Raw genomic sequence first — 24,706 nt, 5'->3', positions numbered from 1 at the left:
CACTCAAGTTTTCCCCATAGCATCGGTCTTTTACGCCGTTTTTAACATTTCAAGAGTTTGTTCCACTTTTTCCGTGCAAGGATAAGAATTTCACCCCCGCACGCTGTTCAGGAAAATCAGCCGTTACAAAAATGAAGATCACCGAAAGAGTTGTCACTATATAAACTCTGCCGAAACTAGTCCTGATCTTCTTCAGCAACGGCACTCGGCTTGCTGAGTTAGGAATGTTCGATGTATACGCTCCTAGCGACAAAACACGGTCTTACAAAAGCTCTGCCCACCAAAAGATTAGTTTAGTTTCTTTTGGGTATCCCCGCCTACGTACTAAGAGGAGAGGCAGCGTCTTGAATGTGAGGTCATAGAAGTTGTCCCAAGTAAAGATAATAGGCCACATATGCTCTAGAAGCATGATTAGTATTCCTTGTGTCAAATAAGGAACAGTCTCGTAACTTCACTGAACATCATGCCAAACCACAATGTGACGTGAGTGTGAAATGACAGTTGTCAATACTTTTGTCATCTACAGAAGCATGAAGTCAATTAGCATTGCACCAGTATCTTTGCTCGTGAACAACAGACAGCCTCACTTTGGAGCCGCATAGAATCTTAGGCAGGATTACGCGGATGTTAGGTGTTGGGTCATTTTGGGCTGCTGTTTTCACTCTGAAATAAAAACAGTAAATAGCAATAGAATTATATCACTTTCGAGATCACACATTTTTTTTATTTCATTCAAATGATGCAATATACGGGGTGGTCCATAAGTCTTAGTGCAGTGGATTATTTTGGAAACAAACATGATTAAAACAAATCTGACTAGCGGAGGGCGGAATGGGTAAAGGAGCTACCGGATGGCCGCCATCTTGGATCCAGGTTATTTTTTTCAAATAGGAAGGTAGGTATGTGACACATCAGTTAACACTGATTTTGCAGGGGACTGCAGTTCTACAAGCAGAAATGCATTATCATGTCCCGTTCCATAGTATGATGCCCCAAAGTTGACGGTTTTCTTTCCTTGCATAGAGAGCAACATGGCGCTAACGCTGTAAGAAAGACGTGACGCCCCAAATTTGACAGGTTTTCTTTTCGTTGCAGGTAGAGCGAGACGGCACTGACAAAGCAGGAAAGAATGGAGATCATCCTAATGTCTGGGGAAAGAGGCAGTCGTTTGATTGCACAGGACTTCAACGCGCGCCACCCCGGAAGACCTGCAATAAGCCACAACACCGTTAGCTACCTCATTAGGAAATTTAATGTAACTGGTAATGTTGCCGACAGACCACGGTCAGGTCCCTCATGAACCGCGACAGATGAGGATTCATCCATAAACGGTGCTTGCTGCGAGTGTGAAAAGTCCGAAGCGCTGCACAAGACAACTATCAGCGATAACAGGCGTACCACGTGCTTCTATGATGATGATTCTCTGTACGAACAAGTGGCATCCCTTCAAGCTGCAGCTTGTCCACAACTTTTCAGAGGATGATCCAGACCGGCGCATGGAATTCGCCAATTGGGCTTTGTCACAATATGACCGAAATCCGCATTTCCCAGCAAGCGTTCTCTTCGCAGACGAGACAAACTTTTATTTGGATAAGGAAGTGAATTGCCAGAACTTGCGATATTCGTCGGATGCAAACCCACATACGATCAATCCCTGCAAGAAGGTTACCCCCTGCTCATATCATGGTTTGGTGTGGCATATGGAACACGTCGATCATAGGACCCTTTTTCATTCCTGGTGTCCGATAACTGGACATGTTACAGGAACTGGTGTTTCCGTTGCTTCTCCGCCCTGATGCCACTGTACCGCCATATTTTCAGCAAGCTGGTGCCCCACCGCACTGTGCGCTGCCTGTGTGGGAATGCTTGGATTAGCATTTTCCTGGACGTTGGATCGGTCACCGGGGCCCTGTGGAGTGTCCAGCCCGGTCGCCGAAACTCACTTCCTTGGATTTTTTTTTTATGGGGACACTTAAAACACCTGGTGTATCAGAAAAAGATTCGGGATGTTGCACACCTACAGGGACGTATTCAGGACGCCTATGTGTCTGTGTCATCCCCGCTGTGTTGTTACGGGTTCAGGGGGATTGGATTAAGAGACTCCGGTTGTGTGTTGCAATGGACAGGCAACATGTGGAGCACACCCTGTAGATGGGACTTTTTTGCGTCATAGCTTTGAAACAGTACATGATAACTCATTTCTGCTTGCGGGACTGCATTCCCCTGCAAAATAGAAAAAAGTGTTAATTGATGTGTCGCATGCCTACCTTCCCATTTGAAAAAAAAAAAAAATAACCTGGATCCAAGATGACCGCCATTCACCACGTATGCATCAATCAGTAGCTCCTTTACTCAAGTCCGCCCTCCGCTAGTCAGATTTGCTTTAATTATGTTTGTTTCCAAAATAATTTACTGTATTGAAACATATGGACCACCCTGTATTTAAAAGTTAATGGAAAATTATTTTTATCCACCCTGAACATTTGCTTTCCGTTTGGTGGAACTGTAGGATCCGTTCACTTTGCCAATTAACTTCTTAATGTTTCAATAAATAATGAGAACTCTCAGGGTACGAGGGTCAGTCGAAAAGTTAGTAGCACTACTTAGAAAATAAAACAGGATAGAAATTTTACAATAACCTTATTTGTATCGTAAAATTCCAGTCACAATCTACTTTTCAACGTAATTACCTCCGTTATTTAGGGATTTGTCGAGGTGTGGTACTAGTTTTTCTATGCAAAGAAATCACATCCAATGCCCGATAACCATTCTTGAGGTGCAGCTTTCACCTCGTCATCCAAGTGGTATCGTCGCTTTGAAAGTTCGTCTTTCATGGGACCAAACACATAGAAGTCACACGGTGAAAGATCTGGGCTATAAGGAGGGTGATGATCTTCCTTCGCACTCAGCGTTGTCAATATGTGTAAGTACATTCTCAAACATGTCACACCACTTCGCGATAGCTTGAGTGACATTGCATTTTCACCATGCATTTTATGCAACTGCCTATAAATTTCAGTGCAGTTATCACTGCATGCATTTCCAATATGGACGCTACTTGCCTCGTGAAAGTCACTACGTCACACGATACAACTACATGTCTGCAGTGTTGCCACAGTTTCATCAAAATAGCCTTTGTCCGAAAACATTTACGAAGGAGTGCAACTAACTTTCTAAACGACCCACGTATAATAATACTAATTAATATTATTAATAAAATTATTATTATTGTTTCTTAATGGCAATGGATATATTTATAAAGTTGTTGTTTTTTTGTTTTTACAGTTTTATGTATACTGGACGGCTCGAATTCCGAGAGAATCTTCTTAAAGAGTTGTATAACACAGCACAACAAATGAATATGACTGTTTTGACGAAGTTGCTTGATGCTCAGTCATTCCCACCACCAACTATTCCTAAGCCTGTTAGTAAAAACAAGAAACCTGTTCCAGTAACATGGAATCTGCAGGGGAAGAAAATTATACCGAAGCAAATCGATCCAGAATTTCCTAACCTACTTCCAGGTCGAAAGTAAGTACTGAAAGGAAAGAGAATTTATGTACGTATTATAGTGACCGCATTTTTAGAATTGTTTTAATTGTTTACATAATATATTGAGTAATTTACGTACTAATTCATTTTTTGGGTAATTGTTTCCGTTTGTGCACAATTCTTTTATTTTATGTTTGCAGAGATAATCTTTGCTGATAGATATATTTTGAAATATTTTGAAAAAATTTGTCATTATTTACAATGAAGTTTTCGATTTTCATTAAATATTTAAGTTGACCAAGATGATAATTTTATTCTAAAGTAATCTTACTCGTACTCTATAATAAAATGTGTAAGAGATTAAATAATCGTGATGACTATTTCATAGCCTATAGCTGGTTCATCTTTTCCGTGTTTTTGTGTTTTGTTTAGTCATTCACTTTTAGAAATTTAAATCTCCTTTCGCCATTTTGAGAATGATGATTGTAATTTTGAAACACGCAATATCCGAGGAATCTCTATTCATAACGCATGGGCGACTTTACCCATGACTTAAAGTACATTTATTTTTCTTTTGCACGCTTCCCGCCTAAAGATGGATCTTTCTGCAACGCATTGTTGCCACGCTACGGTTGACAGTTACAATGCGCTAGGAAACACAGTAAAACACGGCACCATTCACAAATCACTAACATGTTTATTCCAATGTTCATAGGTTTCCTTAAGATGATTTCCCTCGGCTGACACAAAGCTTTCCCTTATCAAATTTTTCCTAGTTCCATGAGTGTCCATGACAGAAGTCATGTAAAAAGTTTAATTTAGCCAACCTTAAAGGAAGAGCCAACCTTAATTTGCTTTTTGCTTTTATTGTTTTTACTTTTCCTTATTGTCTGTGAAGAACAAAGCACGATAATTTCCCTGGATTCTCGGGCTTTGTCGAAAAATTCCCTTTTTCCCTAGATTAGAGAAATTTCCCTCAAACTACGAACACTGATTTATTCGCATGTGGCAACTGAGCACTTCAAATACCCGCAAAATTGCAGTGATCTTACTTGATGGGCTGGCTTACAGCTAACGTCACCTACTTCTACACGACAAAATCAATAAGACATCTATTGGATTAAAACGTTCACGTGAGTGAAGACCAACCAAGTGCACTGGTGGGAATGTGCCAAGATAAACGCACTCTAAAATAGGTTTAAAAAATCGTCGAAATACAGGGGAAAATTTGAACATGGATTGCACGTGTTTTGGGTCGTATGAATGTGAAAAATGCCTATAATTGAAACATTGTTTACTTTGATAATCCGGTACGGTATCATTTACCATGAATGAAAATTTTACATGTTAACGAAATAGAACGATGTTCCAGGGTAACTTAAGTACGCACCTATTTGTATTCTTTAATGCAAAATAAACTTTCCAATATTTGGATTACATACACGAGAATCTTTAACAAGGATTGATTATGCTTAATTCATGTTGTATATGGAGATCTGCACATGCTTATTGTTTTAGTATCAATGGGTATTTCAACTTCATATACCAAAATAATATATTTTTAGCGTGAAGAATTTCCCTTTCTATCCATTGAAGAAAGTTAGAGAATAGTAAACAGATTTTTATTGCCAGGCTTTAGGATAAATAGTATGGAGATCTGTTATTATCAGTTTCTTTTAAGTTTAACGTCCCGCGATAGTCCATCAAGGCTAAGGGAACTGTGATGCTGAGTTGGATTATAATTGTAGAATGAAGAAAGTGAGAGGAAACTGGAGAAACCATGCATACGGTATTTATTCACTTCAAAGCCCACATGGAAGGAGCTGGGATTGAACCTGAGAATTCGCACGCTAGAAGTGAGCGCGCTACCACTGAGTCCCCGCAGTCCCTGCTAATATATGAAAGTAATTGTCGACATACATTTCCTCTTTTTTGTAAATAACCGCAATTATCAAATGTTCAGAATGATACAATAAATTATCTTCATTTTATGAGTTTTATCCGAATATTTGATCCTAATCGGCCACCATCGTTCGAGTTATTTTATATGAAAGGATCACGATTATTTGAAAATTGAATATAAAGAAAGAAAATGTTCATTTTAGTAATCTATTGACATTATTGAATGTGTATTACAGTTTATATTTTTAACAGTATCAACAGAAGATTCCACCTACTTCATAAGGGTGCGGCAGCGTTCATAACGTAATTTGACTTGCGTAGTACAATGACGTACTGCATGAATGCGCGCCAGCTCGTGCCGCATTCGTGTACTAATGAGCTGCCATTTCGAGTGTGACAGTGATATGAAGCGGTGGAGTGCACAGCATTGTACCTTTGCTGTTGAAAGTTATTTCAAGAATAACGACTCTGCTATTGCTACCCCAGCGTCTATTTCGGCAACATTTCAACTTGGGACGTCATGGGAAAGTTCCAGATGGACTTACCATTGTGAAGTGGGTACGTGCATTTCGAACAACAGGTTCTGTTTGCAATGGCAAACCGGGAAGAAGTGAAAGAACTGTGCGGACACCAGAAGCCGTGGAAAATGTTCGTGCTGCAATATTGCGTAGCCCAAAAAGATCTGCTCGTCATCATTCGCAAACTGTGCATATGTCCGATCGCTCATTCAGGAGAATATTGCACGAAGAGATCCATTTTCACCCATATGAGCTGCAGATTGTTCAGGAAATTAGGCTTCGCGATTGGGTTTCACGAGAAACATTCTGCTTAACCATGCGTGATCTCCTTCGTCAAAATCCACAAATGTTGCACACCATCCTGATGTCAGATGAAGCTCATTTCGAGTTATATGGTTCAGTGAATAAACAGAATATGCGTTATTGGAGTGATGTAAACCCGCATGAACTGCATATCAAGCCCTTGCACAGTTCTCGTGTCACAGTGTGGTGTGGATTTGCTTCCTTTGGGATTATTGGCCCTTACTTCTTTGAGAATGACAGCGGTGTGGCTGTAATTGTCACCAGTGAACGCTACCTAAAGATGCTGCAAGACTTCGTTCTTCCCCAATTAGGTATGGTCGATATGGATGTGGAACAATTGTGGTTTCAACAAGACGGAGCGACCTCGCATACAGCCAGAATTTGCATGGATTTCTTGCGACAGAAATTTCCAGGTAGAGTAATTTCCCGTTTTGGTGACATTTCCTGCCCGCCCCGCTCACCTGATCTTTCATATGCAGACTTTTCCCTTTGGGGCTACCTGAAGCAAGAAGTGTTCCAAACACGTTGTGCCACCATTCTTGAGTTGAAGGATCGCATCAGAACTGCCGTCGACAATGTCCCAGGGAATGCGTTACGCCGAGTTATGGAAAGCTTCCAACGCCGCCTAGATGAATGTGTTGTGCAGAGAGGTCATTTTGACAGGAGTCATATTCAGAAAGTAATCCACGCAATGGACAATGACTTACACATTAGTAAATGGCATACCTTTAACTATTACTTGACATAAGAGGTAATAAATAAATTACAGTTACTGCCTGATGGTGTGTTTTTAATATCCTACTATGAACGCTGCCGCACCCTGTATATAATTATAAAATAAGGTTAGTTTCCTTTTATTAACAAATAAAACAAGCAAAATGTATCCTAAGTGTCCCCCTCTCCTCCTCCTCTTCCTCCCATCAAGAGCTTCATTCCGCTGATGGTTATAGATAATGACCAAAAATTCAGAAATTACTGATTTGAAAAGCAAAAAAAAAAAAAGATCATTAAGTATTTTTTTTAAGCACATTCTGTGGTTATGAAACTGATCAGGTATAAGAAATATAACTTGGATTTCTGATTGACTTAGTACATATAGCCATAATAGATTGAGTTCATTTAGCACACCCACAGTACATTCATGTTGTTTAGCCATTTTGTGCGGTTACATATAAAGATATAATGAAAATCGCCTTATGGGCTAGAGGCGGTCGTTCGAATTACATTGTATAATGTAATTTGTATCTGTATAGTGTTGTTGAAACACATCATCTTAGAGGGCTTAATGTGTTCACTGTTAAAAGATCCAATGAATAATTCAACATATTCAAACTCGCGTACCATATTTGTGACGCTTTCAAAAGGACAATGCTGCTACTTTTTTTGTAGAGCAGTAGCATTACTTGAAGAACGCAAACTTTGATTAGTCAAGCAAGTGTGCAAAACTACAGTTGGAATAATAAACGAAGTAGAAAAACAGCCATGTAAAATATTTAGAGAATGTAGATATTTTATGCTATTGTAGTTACATAGAAATCACTCTCTTTTAAAAGCTTTATATTCATGTAGCTCTGTGTAGAATGCTTGAACACTGAATTCACCGAGGTAAGTTCAGTAGTTTATTAGAAGGAACTTCTAAAATCTCGAAATCATTTTAACGGGCTTTATTATCACATGCAACTGCAAATAAATACAAATGATATATATATATAGATATATATATATATATATAAAGTGGCTGCTGTATTCAGTTTTTCAAAATGAAGGATTATAGTTTTTTTAGTAGAATCTTATGAAACAGAGTTTGTGAGATGTTTGTTGCCGAGCAGATATGGAAAGCAGTGGTATCTTGTTCCAGAATATTATAATACTAGATTGCTATATTTTTTAAACTTCCTTAACTGAGAATACTATTACTGGGTATTCAGTTGCTATAAGTTCAGGATTACATCGAATTTGAGATGGTTGTATCAGTATAACGCCGTTATCCAGATATCTTGAACGACGCAGGTGTTACTAGAACAATAGTAACATTGCATAAACTGCTTTATACTTCCTGTTCTCAAAGTAAGTATGTATGAAAAACAAAAGATAATATTAAAATATTGACAGTATAGCACCCTAGAACATGGATGATAATAAGAAATAGAGTGGAAAGATTTTTTTTAAACATGTTAATTTCCCTTAAGAAATGTGTTACGGTTGTTGGTTACCATTTCGTCTTCCTTAGTTGAAGCACCTAAAAATATTTTGCCAAATTGAATTTTTGATCGTATTGGATTTATGCTAGCACCACGAAATAAAGAGAACCAATAAATTCTGCTATCGTAACAAATACGGCTCCAAATTTTTTTATTGATCTATTTCACAGTATTTCTTGAATTTTATGATATGTTTTTTCGAGGTTTTATTACTGCCTTCTGTTTTACATTTTTGAAAATAGAATGAATAAAAAAAATCCTCGAAAGGAATGAAATAAACTTTCAAGTTTATCTTGACCCTTAATGACGAAATCTCATCACGGGAATTGTGTTTATAATGTAAAGAATACAAAGTCAATACAGAGAGAAAGTTGAAACTTCAGCTATCTTTTCTTTATGATAATTTCATTGTTTAATAAAAATGCATGGCGGTGGTGAAAGGGAATCATCATTATGATGCATAATATGTTTGTAATTATAAACAGAAAATATTCAGAAGAGCCAAGGCACAATAATAAAAGGGCTAATACGTATAAAATTAAGATTTCACTGTAGTTAGTTCCAATATATATTTGGCTAATATCGTTGAAAGATCAATTTAGATTGTGTTTACTACGATATATTCCATGACAAATAAAGGATACGTGTGATACGATGAACAAGATGCATGAGAAGAACACATATTTGTTGCAGATTATGAATGGCATTTAGTACTATTGTAATGAAAATACAGTGGGTGAGGAGATGCAAGTTGGTAGTGTTATTATCAAAAATAAGTAAAATTTACCTCGTTGGACAATATTTACACACATACTATTTTTTTTTTTTTTTAATTGTTGGTATTTATTGCCATGTATACAATTATTCACATGATGTAACATGGTGGTAAGCCCATTTCTAACCGTCATACCTTGTAAACTATATGCTCTCTGCCCCAAGGTTCCTGAGGTTTCTTTGCTTATTTCTCAGAGTACTGTCCTCCCACAGTGTTTGTTCTATATATTTAGAGCCTGACATACTAAAAAAATATATATAAAATTTACCATTTTTCTTTCGCTTGTGTTTCATAAGTGAAAGAAAATAATGAAATGCAACTTACAACAATCATAGATAACAGAAAACGTGACCTAAAGAATTTTCAGTGTTGCCATCCATAGAAATTACTGTTGCCAGAATAACAGCTCCCCAAAAATCTAAGTTAAGGCATCAACTAGAGGAACGAACTCAACTGCATTTGATTTCGTATCATGTTTTACAATCCTGTGAACTACTTTTTAAATAATAGTTATATTTAGTTTTAACATACAGTTATTAAAGTTAAATAATAATGTTATTTAAAAGGTTGTTCACAGGATACCAAGAAACAAATGATACATAATCAAATGCAGTTCAGTTCGTTTCTCTAGCCGCTGCCTTAACTTAGGTTTTAAGGGAAATGTTATTCTGCCAACATTGTAATTTCTATGGATGGCAACACTGAAAATTCTTCAGGTTCATATTTGCTGTTGTAGAATAACATTATCTATAATCATGGTAAGTTGTATTTCATTATCTCCTTTCACTTATGAATAAAACAAGCAAAAGAAAAATGGTATATTTTATATTATTTTTAGTGCATATTATTATTATTATTTGTATATACACGGTATAAAGATCCTATTGAGCCTGTTCAGGTGAGTAGAGTGAATGAGAGGAAGCAGGAAGTGTCTGAATTCCGCTGGTGAATATGTTGAAAAGTAGTGTCATCTATGACAATGGATGTTTCAAGGTTACTGTTTCTTTTTCGTGTTTAGCACCCTTAGGCCCTAGGGATACTTACTTTCGGACGCGTCTTTTTTTCGATCAAATGATCCAATATATTTTAATCAAAAATTTTCTTATATCTGCAGAACTACACATAGTGTAGCCAAACCCAAACTATCAGTTAACTCAGTATGATGTGCTTATTCCATAGAAAATACAAAAGCTCGATTTTAGGGGCACTTCAAAAGTTTTGTGGTCCCTTATCCAAAACCTAATTATTGGCCAAAATCGCAGTTTTTATTATTATTATTATTATTCCTAAAATTCTTGCTTATTTATTTATTTTTTCAACTAAACTTCATAGACCCGGGAAATTTCCCATGGTAAGTTGAAGCCCTTGAATCCATGTTGGTTGTAGTTGTATCCACTCTTGCTTCCTCATAAGGTGAAAAAGATTTATTTTGTAGATCTTATAAAAGTGGTAACAACACATGGTGTTAACAAGATGGAATGTTATTGTTCGTAATGACAGTATAGTATAACATATTCTAATAATTCAAAGAAAAATTAATTATGCATTGGTTTTACAGGCTTCCTATATGGAAAAGAAGGAGTGCTCCACCAAAACTACCATCATTTAATACATCTTTCAACACAGAAACACGACCACCGCAGCCTATAAATAATACCACGGAAGGGTGCGTATATACTGGTTGTTTGCCATTGGTGTTGGTGGTTTTGTTTTATATCCACTTCAGACCCTTAATTAATTTACTTCCCTTCTTTGATTCATGTTCTTTTGTTTCATACCTGAAAATTCTATAGTGCCGTCCTTTCCCTATCAGCTCCTCATTGCGTTGCATGTTGTATGCTGCTTGACTCCAATTCCAGCACTATGAAAATATTTACATAGCATTTTAAGGAATTTGCATTTTCGTCAATTCCAGTAATTTTCTTTCATATAACCTTACACGTATCCCGTTAGAGAAGGCCAGAAGTTCCCTCAGCTATTCCTCAGTAATACAAAATCATATTTTTCATATTCAGCTATGTCATTACCTTCTTTCACACTTACGTTGACCAATTTTGAGTATCTTGCATTTTTTTGAAATGAGGTTGAAAGAGCTTTCTTTTTTCATAAACGAAAAGTATTAAAATATACTTTCTTTATGTCTTTTAATTTTATCTTTTATTGTTTTTTTAATTATTTTTATTTTAATTTATTTAAGTGTTAGGTAATATGACAGATTCTCTTAATTTTAGTGTAAAAATTGTCATGAAGGTGAGTGTTATATATATATATTTTCAGTTTTCACTTTGTAAAAGAAATATATTAAAATACTTATGGTATAGAAGAAAGTAATGAAATAACGTTTTTATCAAATGGAACTATGCTGCCACTGCCGTGACTTTAATAAATTTATGTACTTTTTACATTGTTTACAATCGGACGCGAGTCCCTGCCATACGATTTGCAAACACTTTTTGTATATGACAAGACAACAAGCCAGCCCAAATGAACTTGTACCTTAATTTTGTTCAAAAGTGAATCCCTAGTGCTAGTATTCCTCCTCCAGTAATTTTTAATTAAGTTGACCAGTAAAGACTGTGTTCCACGTTGTTTTTATGCAAAATTCAGTATGAATTTCACGAAGCAGTTTTGATTTTTTTTTTTCCCAGAAATACTTAAAATCTGTTTTAAAAGAATATCTCAGTTGATTTGACGTCTCGCAACATTCTCGAAATACTAGGTAATAAGAAAGGAGAGGGACACAATCGAAATCGATCTTCATTACCGCTTTTAGTACATAATGTACTTTGAAACAGGCAGTTTGAGATAATGTGACTGAGTAATAACCGTCTTCTATGTACTGTGCAAGAAATATATGTAATAACCGGGGAAGTTATGTCAGAAAGAACTCTAAAACCGGGGAAGTTACATCTGATAGACTAGATTACGTCTTTCATGGTACTTTCTCAATATCAGATCGCATTAAGTTGGCTGGCTAATGCAGGGAATCATTGGGAAGATCTTAATCTCTAATATATATATTCCGCCTTCTAAACGAGCATAACAAAGCCACGTTTAACTAAAGTGCGCTGATTTACAGCTGAGTTGCTGATACATATGTTCACTCGTGCACAAAGTAGTTCATTAATGGAAATATAATTTACTCTATAGCAACTGTCTCGAACTGTATCGAGACACCATATCGAGAACTATGGAGAAGGCAGAAGTTACGCAATAATTAAGAAAACTACTGGTTCCACGAGTCCTGTGATAAAAGAACATTAGAAGTGTTCTACCTACTAACATGTGCCAAACATACTCATTGATTGCTCAAAAATGTTACGAAGGAAGGAGTATCATTGTAGACTTCGTTTCCTTCCTGCCGACTCACTCTTTACAAAAAAGCATTATGAAACTTGCTCGTCCCTCGGTGGCAGTGGGAATAATTTGCCCCTCCATCAGTAGCCAATCAAGAATAGCGTAAGAGAGACAAATATTTTTGTTTATTACCATTTTGATGTTAAAGGAAACGCAGAATAGTCAGATATCTGACAAAATAGCTCGTGAAAGATACTTTTAGTACGGATGTAGGTGTTAAAATATTTTATACATACTTAGATAGAAAAATACATCAGTCCGATAACACAAATTTATATTGCGTTGTTGTGTTAATCAGAATGAGCGTAGAATAGATTGCATAGTCGTGAGTTACAAATACATTTTGGATAGTGCAGTAGTGTATTGTAGAACCAAGTGTGGATAAGAAAAGAAAGCAAGGTTGCTTAATAAGGAAAACAGTAATAGCTCATATACCTGAATGGTATAGTCATTAAAGAATGTGACAAATACGTATTTTTGATCGTAAATTTGATTTATAAGTTCAGCACAGCGTGATAAGTAGTTAATCATTTTCAAAATATGTATATTTTTAGTCTTGTTTATTTGCTTGAAACGCGAAACCATATTTGTCGAATCTATAGTTCAGAATGCTCTTAGAAATATTATTTCAGTTTTAAGAATAATTGAAGACAGAATAATCTTTAGAATGTCCGATGAAATAGAATGGTATGATTTTCAAGATTTTTTCATCAGTATATACTTGACCGCACATTAAACATGTAAAAATTGGTCAAATTATATATATCCGTAAAGTAATAACCTTTTAGTTTCGTAGTTCTTATCAATCCTTGTACGTTTTTTTTTTTTTTTTTTTTTTTTTTTTTTTTTTTTTTTTTTTTTTTTTTTTTTTTTTTACTTATTTTGAAGATTACTAAATAATAATAATGATTACCTGAGTGAGGCTTGTTTAACAAGAAATTGGTAAATTGAACCACAGTTTCTGAAGTTATTCCGGAATGAAAATTTGTATTAGGGTCCATTTTCACTGTACGTAAAATTGAAAAGCGGAAAAGCATTGAGAACTTACCTTAGATTGCGTATAAGGGAAGTTCTCGATACTTTATCACTGTTTTCAGTTTTAATAAAAATGCTCCAATTTTTTTTTAAATATTGATTGTATATTTTTTCATTAAAATTTACTGTCAAAATTGTTTTGGAACAATCTATTTACGGCGAAAAGTCACATATGCACTTTTCAAGATTTCATAGTTAAGAAATACTTCGAGATGGTGTCATCAAAGAATAGCAGAAGTACATCTTTTTTTTTTACTAAGCATACAACAATACCTATAGTAATAGAATTGTTATTACATAATCTGGTTTCGAACGAAGTTTTCCAATGAGTTTTTGACCCTAGAGTTTGAAACACAAGTGTGAGATCGCCGAATAGTAAATTTGTGTAATTAGGAATAAATTAAATATAGAATTTTAAAGTTTTACTGAAATGTCGATAGTCAGTTATTTCCTAAGGATCTTTTGATGTTCAAATTTATTTGTAAAATAGTATTATACGAGGGAAAATACAGAACATGTGCTGCGGAGTGTACATAATTACTAATAGAACGTAAGAAATGCATTGTAATACATATATAGAAATTACTAATCTTCCTGTTGTTTTTTCATCATACGTTAATCGAGTGTCCATCATCGGGGTATATTGAAGATAAAAATGTACAGGTTGACGATATTAGGCAGCCATAAAATGACTTACAAGCTTTTTTTTTTATGCTAACAGCTTCAGAAGTTGTATTCGGTCGCCGTACCTGCAAATATTTATTATTTTGAATCTCTCACGCGCAAATTAACGAAAACGGAGCATAAAGGTAATTATTATATGCATGTTGTGTTATGCGCACAGTAAATTCGTAATAGCATATAAACCATCATATTATTGGGGATGATCTATTTTATTAGGGATGCTTCCACGAGGAAGGAATATTTCTTAACCTACCAAAAGAAGAGTAGTACTAGGGGTTAGGGTGCCGACTGCACTGTTGCAAGCAAAGGGACTTACTAGTTCTTAAAAGAAACTTGGAAATTCATTGCAAGCGAAGGTAGACAACTAGCAATAATGTTAGATACTGAGAGGTTTACAATAAGTGACAAGATTAGCGTTGCCAGACGTACGGTCTTAACCATACAAAAACGGTAATTAGTCCCTCTTGTACGGTACACGATCCAGTTCCTTGACTATACACATTATGTACTGTGATAGCAATGTCTTATTTTTAAACAGAAAGTTATCGTGTTATGTTTTCCCTCTCTCAGTGATTACTGATGCACATTCTCTCTCTCTCAGTGACTACTGATTCACATCTCAGCGTAACGGCTTGTAGTTGTGCGTAGGGCCCTGACAGTCCTTTCGTCGTTCAGTGTAATAAAAGTGAAAACCCGAAATAAACTTATTACTTCGACAGTGAATGAATGCGTTTGAGCCAGTCGGTATGCAGTCTCATGGGTTCACGTGTGATAATTTAATTTCATATCAAAATAAGTTAATCTGCATGATAGTTGTGTCCTGTGTAGTTCGAACCAAAGTTGCATTCTATAGAAAATATCTTGGAACGATGAAAGTGGTAATTTGAGTTTTGATGATTAACAAATCCGGGAATGAGATATTTTCTATGTGGCATGCTAAACACTAACATTAATACTACATTTTTAAATAATGCCACAATCCTCGATTACTTTTATCGTGCATAATTTTAAAGCAAAACAATAAAAAAAACTTTGAACATAGTATAAAAAAATTATCAATGCTTAAAGACATTATATTGTACGATCTATTGTCGTATTGCGTACGGTTTTCGTATTTGTGAGTCTCAAAGCTGGGCACGAAAATATTTTGGGGAATGCATAATGTATTAGATCTTAGAGAGTTCACATTGTGTGTAGTTGCTTCCTGTACGGTGGGTTAAACAACAGTGACACCGTAGTGTTCTATTTCACTGTATTGCTTTAGTTACAGCATAGTAAGTGGGCTATTTCTATCATATTGCGCTGATCATTAAATTCCTTAAATGTGATCATATGAATTAAATGAAATTTGTGAAAACTTGATAAATGGATAGAAAGAATTTTTTTGACGTGTATCTCATTTTTGGCTAACTGTCAGAAATGCGAAATGTACAGTAATTGGCATGTTACGGTTCCGCATACAGAAGAAGTGCAAGGAAATATAATAGCCTTGAAAGAAATTTGTTTGTATAAAATCAAAACTAGGAAATTGTGCCTTACTATCTACTACGAATTAACATTTGCAACTGTAACTATAGCCATAGAGTAATGAATAATATAGATATTCATTATTTTATGCTATAGCTTAGTGTTAATTTATATGCCATTAAAGTTTGTGATTTACGTGCAAATAACTGCAGTACCGGTACTCTAATTATCACAACTAAGCTACATGAACCATGTAATATTTTAAGCACAAATATTTGTATAATAAAGATATTATTTGGTTATTCCTAGACTACTTTAAATTCCATTGTATGCCCAGAGAACTTACAATTCAGTTACTTTTGTAACAGTTTGTTATTCCACTTATAGAAGCACTAATTTGCAAATTTATCAAAGAAATTATTATAACATCAGCTCAAAAAGAAAAAAAGTTTGAAATTCTATGTAGTCATTTTGACTATCATTATTTGTACTACGAGAAACCGCCATCTTAAGTACACAAGGATACTATCTTCACTCACTCACTGTGCATTCGCAGACTTGTGAACTTGGACTTTTTGATATACACTAGATGACGTCAGTTACGGAAGTAGGCGTTACGCTTGTATTATATCCCAATGATGTATGCTCGATTAATGTATCCCAAATGTTGTAGGTGATGAAAACATTATTTACATAGAAACATTAAGAAGGTTAATTGTTTCTATATATATTTTGTCAAATTTGAAGCTAAAGAGCGTAAGTAACTTGTTTAATTCTTCAATTTTCAAAAATAAATGCGTTTGTCGTATTTTTTATCTCTTATTTTCAAAAATAAACATGTTTGGTTTCTCATGTAACTGTAACTGAATGTCTTCTACGTGTTGGATAATTTGTAGGTCTCTTTGCTGAATTGTTTTGAGTTATAAAATTCTTTTGGATGTAGTAGTGCTTGTCAATCTACCACTCACGTGTCCACTTTTTCTTTTCAAAATATTGCACAAATAAAAGGCCAATTTCAATTATTTATCTAGCATTTAACGAAATATTATTTAACGAAATAGTTTGTGAGATACTGTTTGTGTAGTTATGCAGTTGGTTGCCGAAATACCTTGTATGTTTTAAAGACTTATTCCTTGATAATGTAGAGCACCTCGGTGAACATGTAGATGTTTTACTAGCGATGTCGTGCTCCGTAGTTGCATGAAAGATTTACATTATAAATAGTTTTCTCACAATAGGGAGTATCTTGAACGAAGTGGATTCACTCTTTGGTTGATTTGTTGTTAAGAATGATCTTATGTGATCAGCTTTAAAGAAAATATATCTAATCAGTATTTTTTAACTGTTTGCGAGAGTTACGGTGAAACACAAAAGTGCATTTTGTTCCTGTATATCGAATGGTAGAAGCTTACTGCATCATAATATTAATAAATACTAGGAAATTACACGGAGAAGTTTCAAAATGGTGAATGAGTTTTAGCATTATTTTGGAAAACGTGATATAAAGTGGTTAAGACAAACAAGAAGCTACATGTTTTGTCTTCCCATTGTAAAATGTTACTGTAGCCCTTCCGCCTGAAACCCAGGATATTATCTGAAATCAGATATTGAGCGAATAGAAAAAATATTGAATTCTTTTAAAACTAAATTATCGTTGTGGTTTGTTAATTGGAAAGTATGTCTAGCAAAGTTGATATAATCAATAATGGAAGAAAAAAAGACTGAATTAGCTATGTGTCATTATTAAAAGCTAGGAAAATTATGTAGTTTTTCATATAGCTATTTTTTAAAGCTGATAAAAATGTTATAAAACATAGGCTGCCACAGACAGTTTACAGGCAAAATGTCAGTTCCGCAAAACGTTGGCACCTGGCTTATTTAGTTTTGAAGGTTTTCACAGTTGACAATAAGAGTTTTCATTATACAATAAATTTGTATAGTTCCTCTAAAATGAGTTTTAGTTTAATACGGTTTCAGGGAATCAATTGAGGCGTTTCGGATAGTAAGGGCGAACTCATTGAAGAATTGCTTCTTGAAAATGGAATCTAAACGGTCAAAATAGTCGTCCATTTATTTTGAAACTCTTGTCTTCTAAGAGAAAGATGAACGATTTCCACAAATTATTCGTGTAAGTACGAGACCTGGCTTCGTAAGGCAGTTTGGGGGATTAGGATTAGGATTTAGATTTCTGGGCTTTTGGATTCTAAAGCCATGTTAGCCCGTCACGTATGATGGATGACGATCCTCGGCGATCATACTATTCGGGAAAAAAGAGGGAAGAAAGGAGGGGAAGGCCTAGGGCTTATATGTGAAGTACCGCCCCAGCGTTTGCTTGGTGGGAATGAGGAAAACGTCACTCAGGAAGACTGGCCTGAAAAAGCTTTTTTACACTTTTTCGATTGAGTGCCCTCACCGGGAATCCAACCCGGGACTGCTCGCACCGAAAGCGAGAGCGTAGCGACTACGCTATGCTGGGCCACATAGGGCAATTTGGTATTACTACTCGGACATCAAATGCAATTTTCGAGTGTTCAAACTGGACGTAACTTGTGAGTTCACTCTTACCACCCGGAACACCTCAGTTGAAAAAGAAAGATGAGTACAAAACTGAAAGTTAAAAATGCAAAGTTGTTTATACAAAATTCCACTTTATATATATGTGTGTAATATTATTTTAATCTGTTCTACTTGTCCAATTTTCACCTAATTTATATCCAAGGCCTGTACATAAGTTAATGCTTTCAAGTTTTAGATAATTTCACGTCTTCTCTTTAAAACTAAAAATATACGTGTGGTCAATTGGTATTTTCTTTCTTTAAAAAAAGTAAATAAATAAGTACATTTGCTTTGTTCATTATGCATTTCGTACTCTCCAAGTTTTGCATTGTGCAATGTATTTTGCTGCAGTATTTTTTATAATTTAGTATATTTGCTAGCTTTTCGAAATGTTTTTCACCGTAGATTTGAATTGAAATTATTTAATTAAAAAAAAAACGTTCATGTCTTGTTGAGTGTCAACACACTATTAGTAATACAGTAATTAAATTAATTCTTGACTGTTAGAAGATGATGATATTACACTATAAAGAAAGTCTAAATTGGAAGCACAAAAGGATTGTAAAGACTTGCTATAAAGATATGTTTTTCATTTGAGGTACTGTTTGGATAAGAGCCACTTAACGGTTACCACAAAATATCCGTGTTGACTTTTCTTCTTCTTTGTTTCCATAGGCACGTAAAAGAAGTACCACAGCCACCTATGAAGGATGAGTCACCCAAACCTACTCGATTTGAGTGGCCTGAAGAGGATACGGGGATGAGTTTCTATAATACACCATTTGATAATATTTCATATGAAACAACGCCCCTTCAGAGACCTAAAGAGCCTCCCCCACCACCCGTAAATTCTCAAGCACCAAAGACAGTGAGCTTTGAAGAATTGCGTAAAACTGTCACTGTCAAACGCCCGTTACCGTCGTCAGTTTCGGAACCCTCTGATCCAAAGAAACGTCGAATAGTCGATCTGCAAGAGGTGAAAGAATATCTTCAGGAACACCAATTGCGGAAGGAGTTAATTGAAGATGATGATGCAGCTAGTGAGGATTTTGATGATAGTGTGGCCGTTGCCGATTTGGATGATGATGATGATGAAGATAGAGAACCTGGACAGCCGATAGTGATAGCACCGATTGAAAAGACGGTAGTGCCACCGGTCGATAAACAACCGGATAACGCACCAGAACATGAAGAACACGACTATGTTGCAAGAGTAGAAAATTCTGAAGCTCAGAGTGAGAGGGTAGAAAACGTTGAACAAAACATTGAAAATGAGCAGAACGCTAATGAAGTACCTGCCGAACAAGTTATTGCTAATAAGGAAGCGGAAGAGATTCCACAACAAGTAGTTGCTAACACTACGACTACGGAGATTTCTCCATCGCAGAAGCAGCCTCCCGACTTAAGTGCAGCACCTCAAAAATCAATCCTGAAATCTCAGACCTCTAAAGAAGGAGAAACGCCTCCAGCTGCACCCTCTAAAAAGGTACGATTTTCATTGGAAAATGACTCTGAGGGCAAAGAGAATGTGGTAGTACATCGCGTCCCACCTTCAGAATACACCGACGAGGTTTCGACCCATGTTATTCCAACCGACACCGCATTATCCACTGGAACATCAAATATAAATAATCTTTCTAACCACGCAAAAATAATTTCAGAAGTTCTTAAAAAGTATCCACACTTAGTGAAGGATAATAAAAATATCCGCCTCAAAATCATGCAAAAGGGACATGCAAAACAATCAATTACTGTGGAAGGTGATAGTGGGAAAATTGTTAAGTCAAAAGTGTCGTACGTTGTAGTGAAGTCAAGTGATGCAGTCAAAGGTAAACAAGCAGTTGTTTTGAAACATGGGACGTACACGGAACCATTGAGTGAAGTGGTACCGGCAGAAGGGCAGAAACCACCTTCTGGTGCTGAAAATACAACTGGACCTTGGCTTTGCTATACATGTGGTACAAATGAGCAGCCCATTAATTTCGAAACATACTACTCGTATAGAAGACATCTTCAAGATATCCACCAAGAAAAAATCGACGCCAGAATATGTGAACATTGTGGTCATAGAGCGAGCAAGAGAAATTTGTTGTTATATCATTTATATACAAAGCATAGTGTACCTCCACCGAGAAACTGTCAATTTCCAAAATGTGACCAATGTGACTATGTAGCTTTAAGTGAAAGTTTGTTGATCAAGCATCGAAACAATCATTCAAATGCAAAAGACTTCGTTTGTAAAGTTTGCAACGCGAGTTTTAAGAGCAACGGTGCTCTTCAAGGACACATGCAAACTAATCTTCACAGTGATTCCGCAAAGAAATCATACGAATGTCAGTACTGTCAGCGACCCTTTATACGCAATATTAATCTGAAAGCTCACATTAGGGCTGCTCATAAAGAAGTGAAGAAAGTTGAAGAGTCAGAGGAAGATAAGAAACCCACAGAACCAAAGCCGAAGAAAAGACGTTCAAAAGCACAAGAGGCCAAGTCAGGAGACGGCAGTAGTGCTTCAAAATGTAAAAAGGAATTACACGCTCCAGGTCACACGGAACCTCAAGGGATGGATAACGTAATAGCAAATCCAGAGTGCGGTATGGTTGGGCGCTTAGAAGATATGCCACCTCCAAACCTTGTACCTTCTTCAGAAGCTGAGGCATTGTCAAATGTAGCAAGTGGGATTGCTGCCTCTCTTGGATTAGCTGATTCGTTGACAGAAGTATCGGAGCAAAGCGTTGTACAGCCTGAACAACAACAAAAATGTCAGCAGGAATTCATATATCATCCTCCGCCGTCAATTGGGTCTGGGCAGCAAGAATACATAGTGCCTGAAATTTTGGAAAATGGAACAGTTGAAGTAGTACATTCTTATTCTGGTCCGCTGTCAGACCTTGAGAATTACACAGGTGAAACTAATAGTAATTGTGCCTTAACTTCTGATCCTTCAGCTCCAATGCTAGTAGGGGAGAGCATAATGGTGTCTGCTGCTGGTACATTGCAGGGAACCCAAGTGATTACGACTCCTGTTAGTATGAAAGCAACGGAATTCTCAACAGGTGTAGTAGGAGAAGTGAAAACTGTTGTTCCGTTAACTGTAGCAACGTCAGGTGCAGAAAACACTCAGATCGTGCAATTTGCTGTACCGTCTACCATAACAGAAGCAGGACAAATTGTGCAACTTAGTGTACCTACTTCAATTACCGAAGGGGGTACCCAAGTGGTGCATCTGAGTGTACCAACTTCTCTTGCTGACACAGCAACAGGTACAGTAAACTTGGTTCAGTTAACTGTTCCCACAACAGTAACCGACATCGTAGACCAGAGTGGAGAGAAAGTTGTAACTACTTATTCAGGAGAGGGATTACCTGAGAAACAGTTTCAAGGAATACCAAAGTTAGAAAGGCAAGTGTTGCCGATGGATGTTCCAGTTCAAGCTAGTGGAGAGGACTTCGGAGTAGAAAAATTACCACCAATTCTTGTAAGAGAAATTCCGATTGCAGCGCCATTATCCACTACAGTTGTGCTAGAAAATCTTCCTCAAACACAAACAACTGAAGAAGCATCGGGACTTCCAAGTGGCGGTGGTGAAGTTAATTGTGATGTTAGTGATCATGCAGTGATAAACAATGAAAATACTGTGAAAGAAACTTCAACACTAGAGCAAAGTGATAGGATAGAGCCAGTGATTCCTACAACAACTGAAGCTTCAAAAGTCACTAGTTCCGTTCCCGGTAACGAGAAAAAAGCATTACGGGATGCAAATACTGAAATTGTGAAAATAACCAAACATATTACAACAGTGTCACCGCAAATGTCATCAGTGCCGCAACCTCCACCACCACCACCACCATCATCGTCGTCATCATCAATTCCCGTAACAACTACAACTTCTTCCCCCTCCTCTTCTCCAACCAAAAAAGAACAAGTGAAAAAGACGATAGTGTTAAAAGGTGCGATAAAGAAATTCGGTCCAGCACCTCAGAGTAGTTCCAAAATACTCGAACATGTACCAAAAGTGACAACAAGTTATCCTTCACCAAAAAAGAAATTACAAATGAGTGTTGCTTCGTTTTCGTCACCTAAAAGAGACTCTTCTCCTGCAGCCGCTGTAGGTTCAAGTGTAGAGATAGCTTCAAGAAGTGTTAGTGCTTCACAAGAGACTTCAGTGACAAGTATCGCTGATGTGAAAGTGGCAAGTCAGTCTCAGTCTCCCCCGAAACAAACTCCTGTAAAAAGTGACGGTATACCACCACCACAAACAAGTGAATCCACGACAAAAACCAAGCACGTTGTTCCCGAGAAAGTGAAAGTGATTCGTGTGGTGAAAGAAGTGAAGAAAACGTGATAGGAATTGCACATTGTTGTGTTGTATGCATGTACACTGTGAGGAATAATAATAATTTGCTATGCATTGATAAAAAGAAGAAAAAATGAACGTATGTATATATCAGTATATAGTTGAGTCCGAGTGCCATTGGGGTATCTGTGTTGTGAGCCCTGGTAATTTCAAATTTTAAAAAGAAGAAATGCGCTGTTTCGAATTGAATATGTTGCCTCTAAACGTAGTGGAGTGAGTATGAAACAGCTTTTGTATAGTACAAAGCGTGCCTGTTGATAATATCTAAAAATTTTAATACAGAGCTGTTGTTTTTGTGGGAGTAAATTTTAGAAATGTAGTATTATTCGTACATTATTAGCATAATACATAATTTGTATGAAAACATAATTACCTGCATGTTTCACATGATATTAAGTTTTGTATATAATTTTTTATAGTTTTTCTTGTTAATTCATATGACGCATAATTAATTTCTTCTGTGAAAAGAGGAAAAAATAGAATTTCAATGAGTGATTTGAATTAATGACGTAGTCAAATCCACCGTTGTTATAGTGTTCTATAAAAAATAAATTAGTTTTGTACAGAAAATATGACTGACTGCACGCATCATGGCTTTATCGTAAAATTTTCTGTTACGTACTTTTAACTTGAGTACTGCTGATTTTCAATGATAGCAAAAGTTTGTATAATTTTTGCCAATTAACTATTTCTTTATTGTTTCTAGTGTTAAAACTGTTGCATATTTTATATTATGTTGCGACTAATTTCACTATGCATATCAAGAAATTGCGTATGTTCGATACTATAAGCTGATTCACATATTTCAACGTAGCATTTACGTTTAGTTGGTTCTTGTATGTGGCACACTAATTCTCAGATACGTAATGTTACGTAAAATAAATAAAGTTAGTGGTCTGATCTATCTGTTTGTTTTCTATAATTGGCTTTTATGATTATTTCTGAGCCTCTAAATGACCAATTAATTGATATTTATTCTCGTACATCCTGTTAAAAAAAAAATCATCCACCTCTATTAATGCCCTCTATCTCAACAACACGTTGAACATTTTAATATTTCGGTTTGAAACAAAGGTTTCGTCAAAAGATGATTTACATTTGATTTAATTCCGCAAACAGAGTACGTAGCTGCCAAAGTGAGGTGTGTGTGGAAGTATTTTTTTTAACATGGTTGTACATGATAAAGCAGACACTACATAGCTGTAGTGAAGTAAATAATTTTGAAAACAAAATATTTAAAATTTGGAACAAATATCTATATTATATAAAAGTATTACTGAAATTAAGAATCCTAAACTATTTTCGTTATTCTGTAGTACCCAATAAATAATTCAGCAGTACACATATGCAGGGACTTGTATAGAAATGTTGTTTATAATTTTGAATTGTGATAAGGGATGTAAATGTAAAGTTCGGTTCATTTAAAAGGCTAGATTTGAAGAAATAAAAAAAAAGTATTGAGTTTGTATGATAGTGAATGTTCTTATTTTTCTTGTTCGGTTTAAGAAACACATTAGTAGTTTATTTATTCATTCTATAGATAGTATTTCCAAATGAAATGTATCTTAATTATGTATTGTAATGTGAATAATATAAATAAATATATTAGAATGTTTTTTTTTAACCTCTTAATTTCTGTTTATTTGCATAGTAGTTCGTTCTCCTATATTTTGCGCCTTATAGAATAAATTTAATGCTTTTTGAGTGTTATGCGTGAGTATTCTACTGCTTTTTTTTTTAAATCAAAATCGCAAAAACAATAAAAAAAATTGTAGTGGTCTAGTGCTTACAAAACCGAATCTTAAAATAAATCTGTTGTAGCGCGTGGAATATATTATAGAAAAACAAATGAGTAATGAGCTCGAAAACGCTGATAACCTATAAGAGCAAAATTATTGAATAAAGGCAACTGAAATTATAAATTAGTATGCAGAGTCGCATTTTCGAACCTCCTGATCGAATTTTCTTTTGTAACTTACGTTTATTCAGTAACATGCTATACTTAAATTGTTAATTATTACGATGATTAAGTTATTTTTGGGAAAGTACATCACTTGTA

General features: G+C 35.7%; 1 protein-coding gene across 3 annotated transcripts in view; it reads left to right on the top strand.

The window, feature by feature from the left end:
• Positions 1-24,271, top strand: part of Cp190 (centrosome-associated zinc finger protein CP190) — an 86,604-nt gene extending 62,333 nt beyond the window's left edge. For all 3 annotated transcript variants that reach the window (XM_081733567.1, XM_081733568.1, XM_081733569.1), the window contains exons 4-6: positions 3,286-3,531; positions 10,750-10,857; positions 18,966-24,271. In XM_081733567.1, the coding sequence (XP_081589693.1) occupies positions 3,286-3,531; positions 10,750-10,857; positions 18,966-22,635 (4,024 nt within the window). In that variant the 3' untranslated portion in view covers positions 22,636-24,271. The remainder of the gene's footprint in view (positions 1-3,285; positions 3,532-10,749; positions 10,858-18,965) is intronic.
• Positions 24,272-24,706: the final 435 nt, after the last annotated feature.

Source organism: Thermobia domestica, chromosome 12 (genome assembly GCF_964235325.1).
Source record: "Thermobia domestica chromosome 12, izTheDome1.hap1.1, whole genome shotgun sequence".
Classification (NCBI taxonomy): Eukaryota; Metazoa; Arthropoda; class Insecta; order Zygentoma; family Lepismatidae; genus Thermobia; species Thermobia domestica.
The sequence above is the reverse complement of the archived record's forward strand: the minus strand, read 5'-3'. Positions and strand labels throughout refer to the sequence as shown.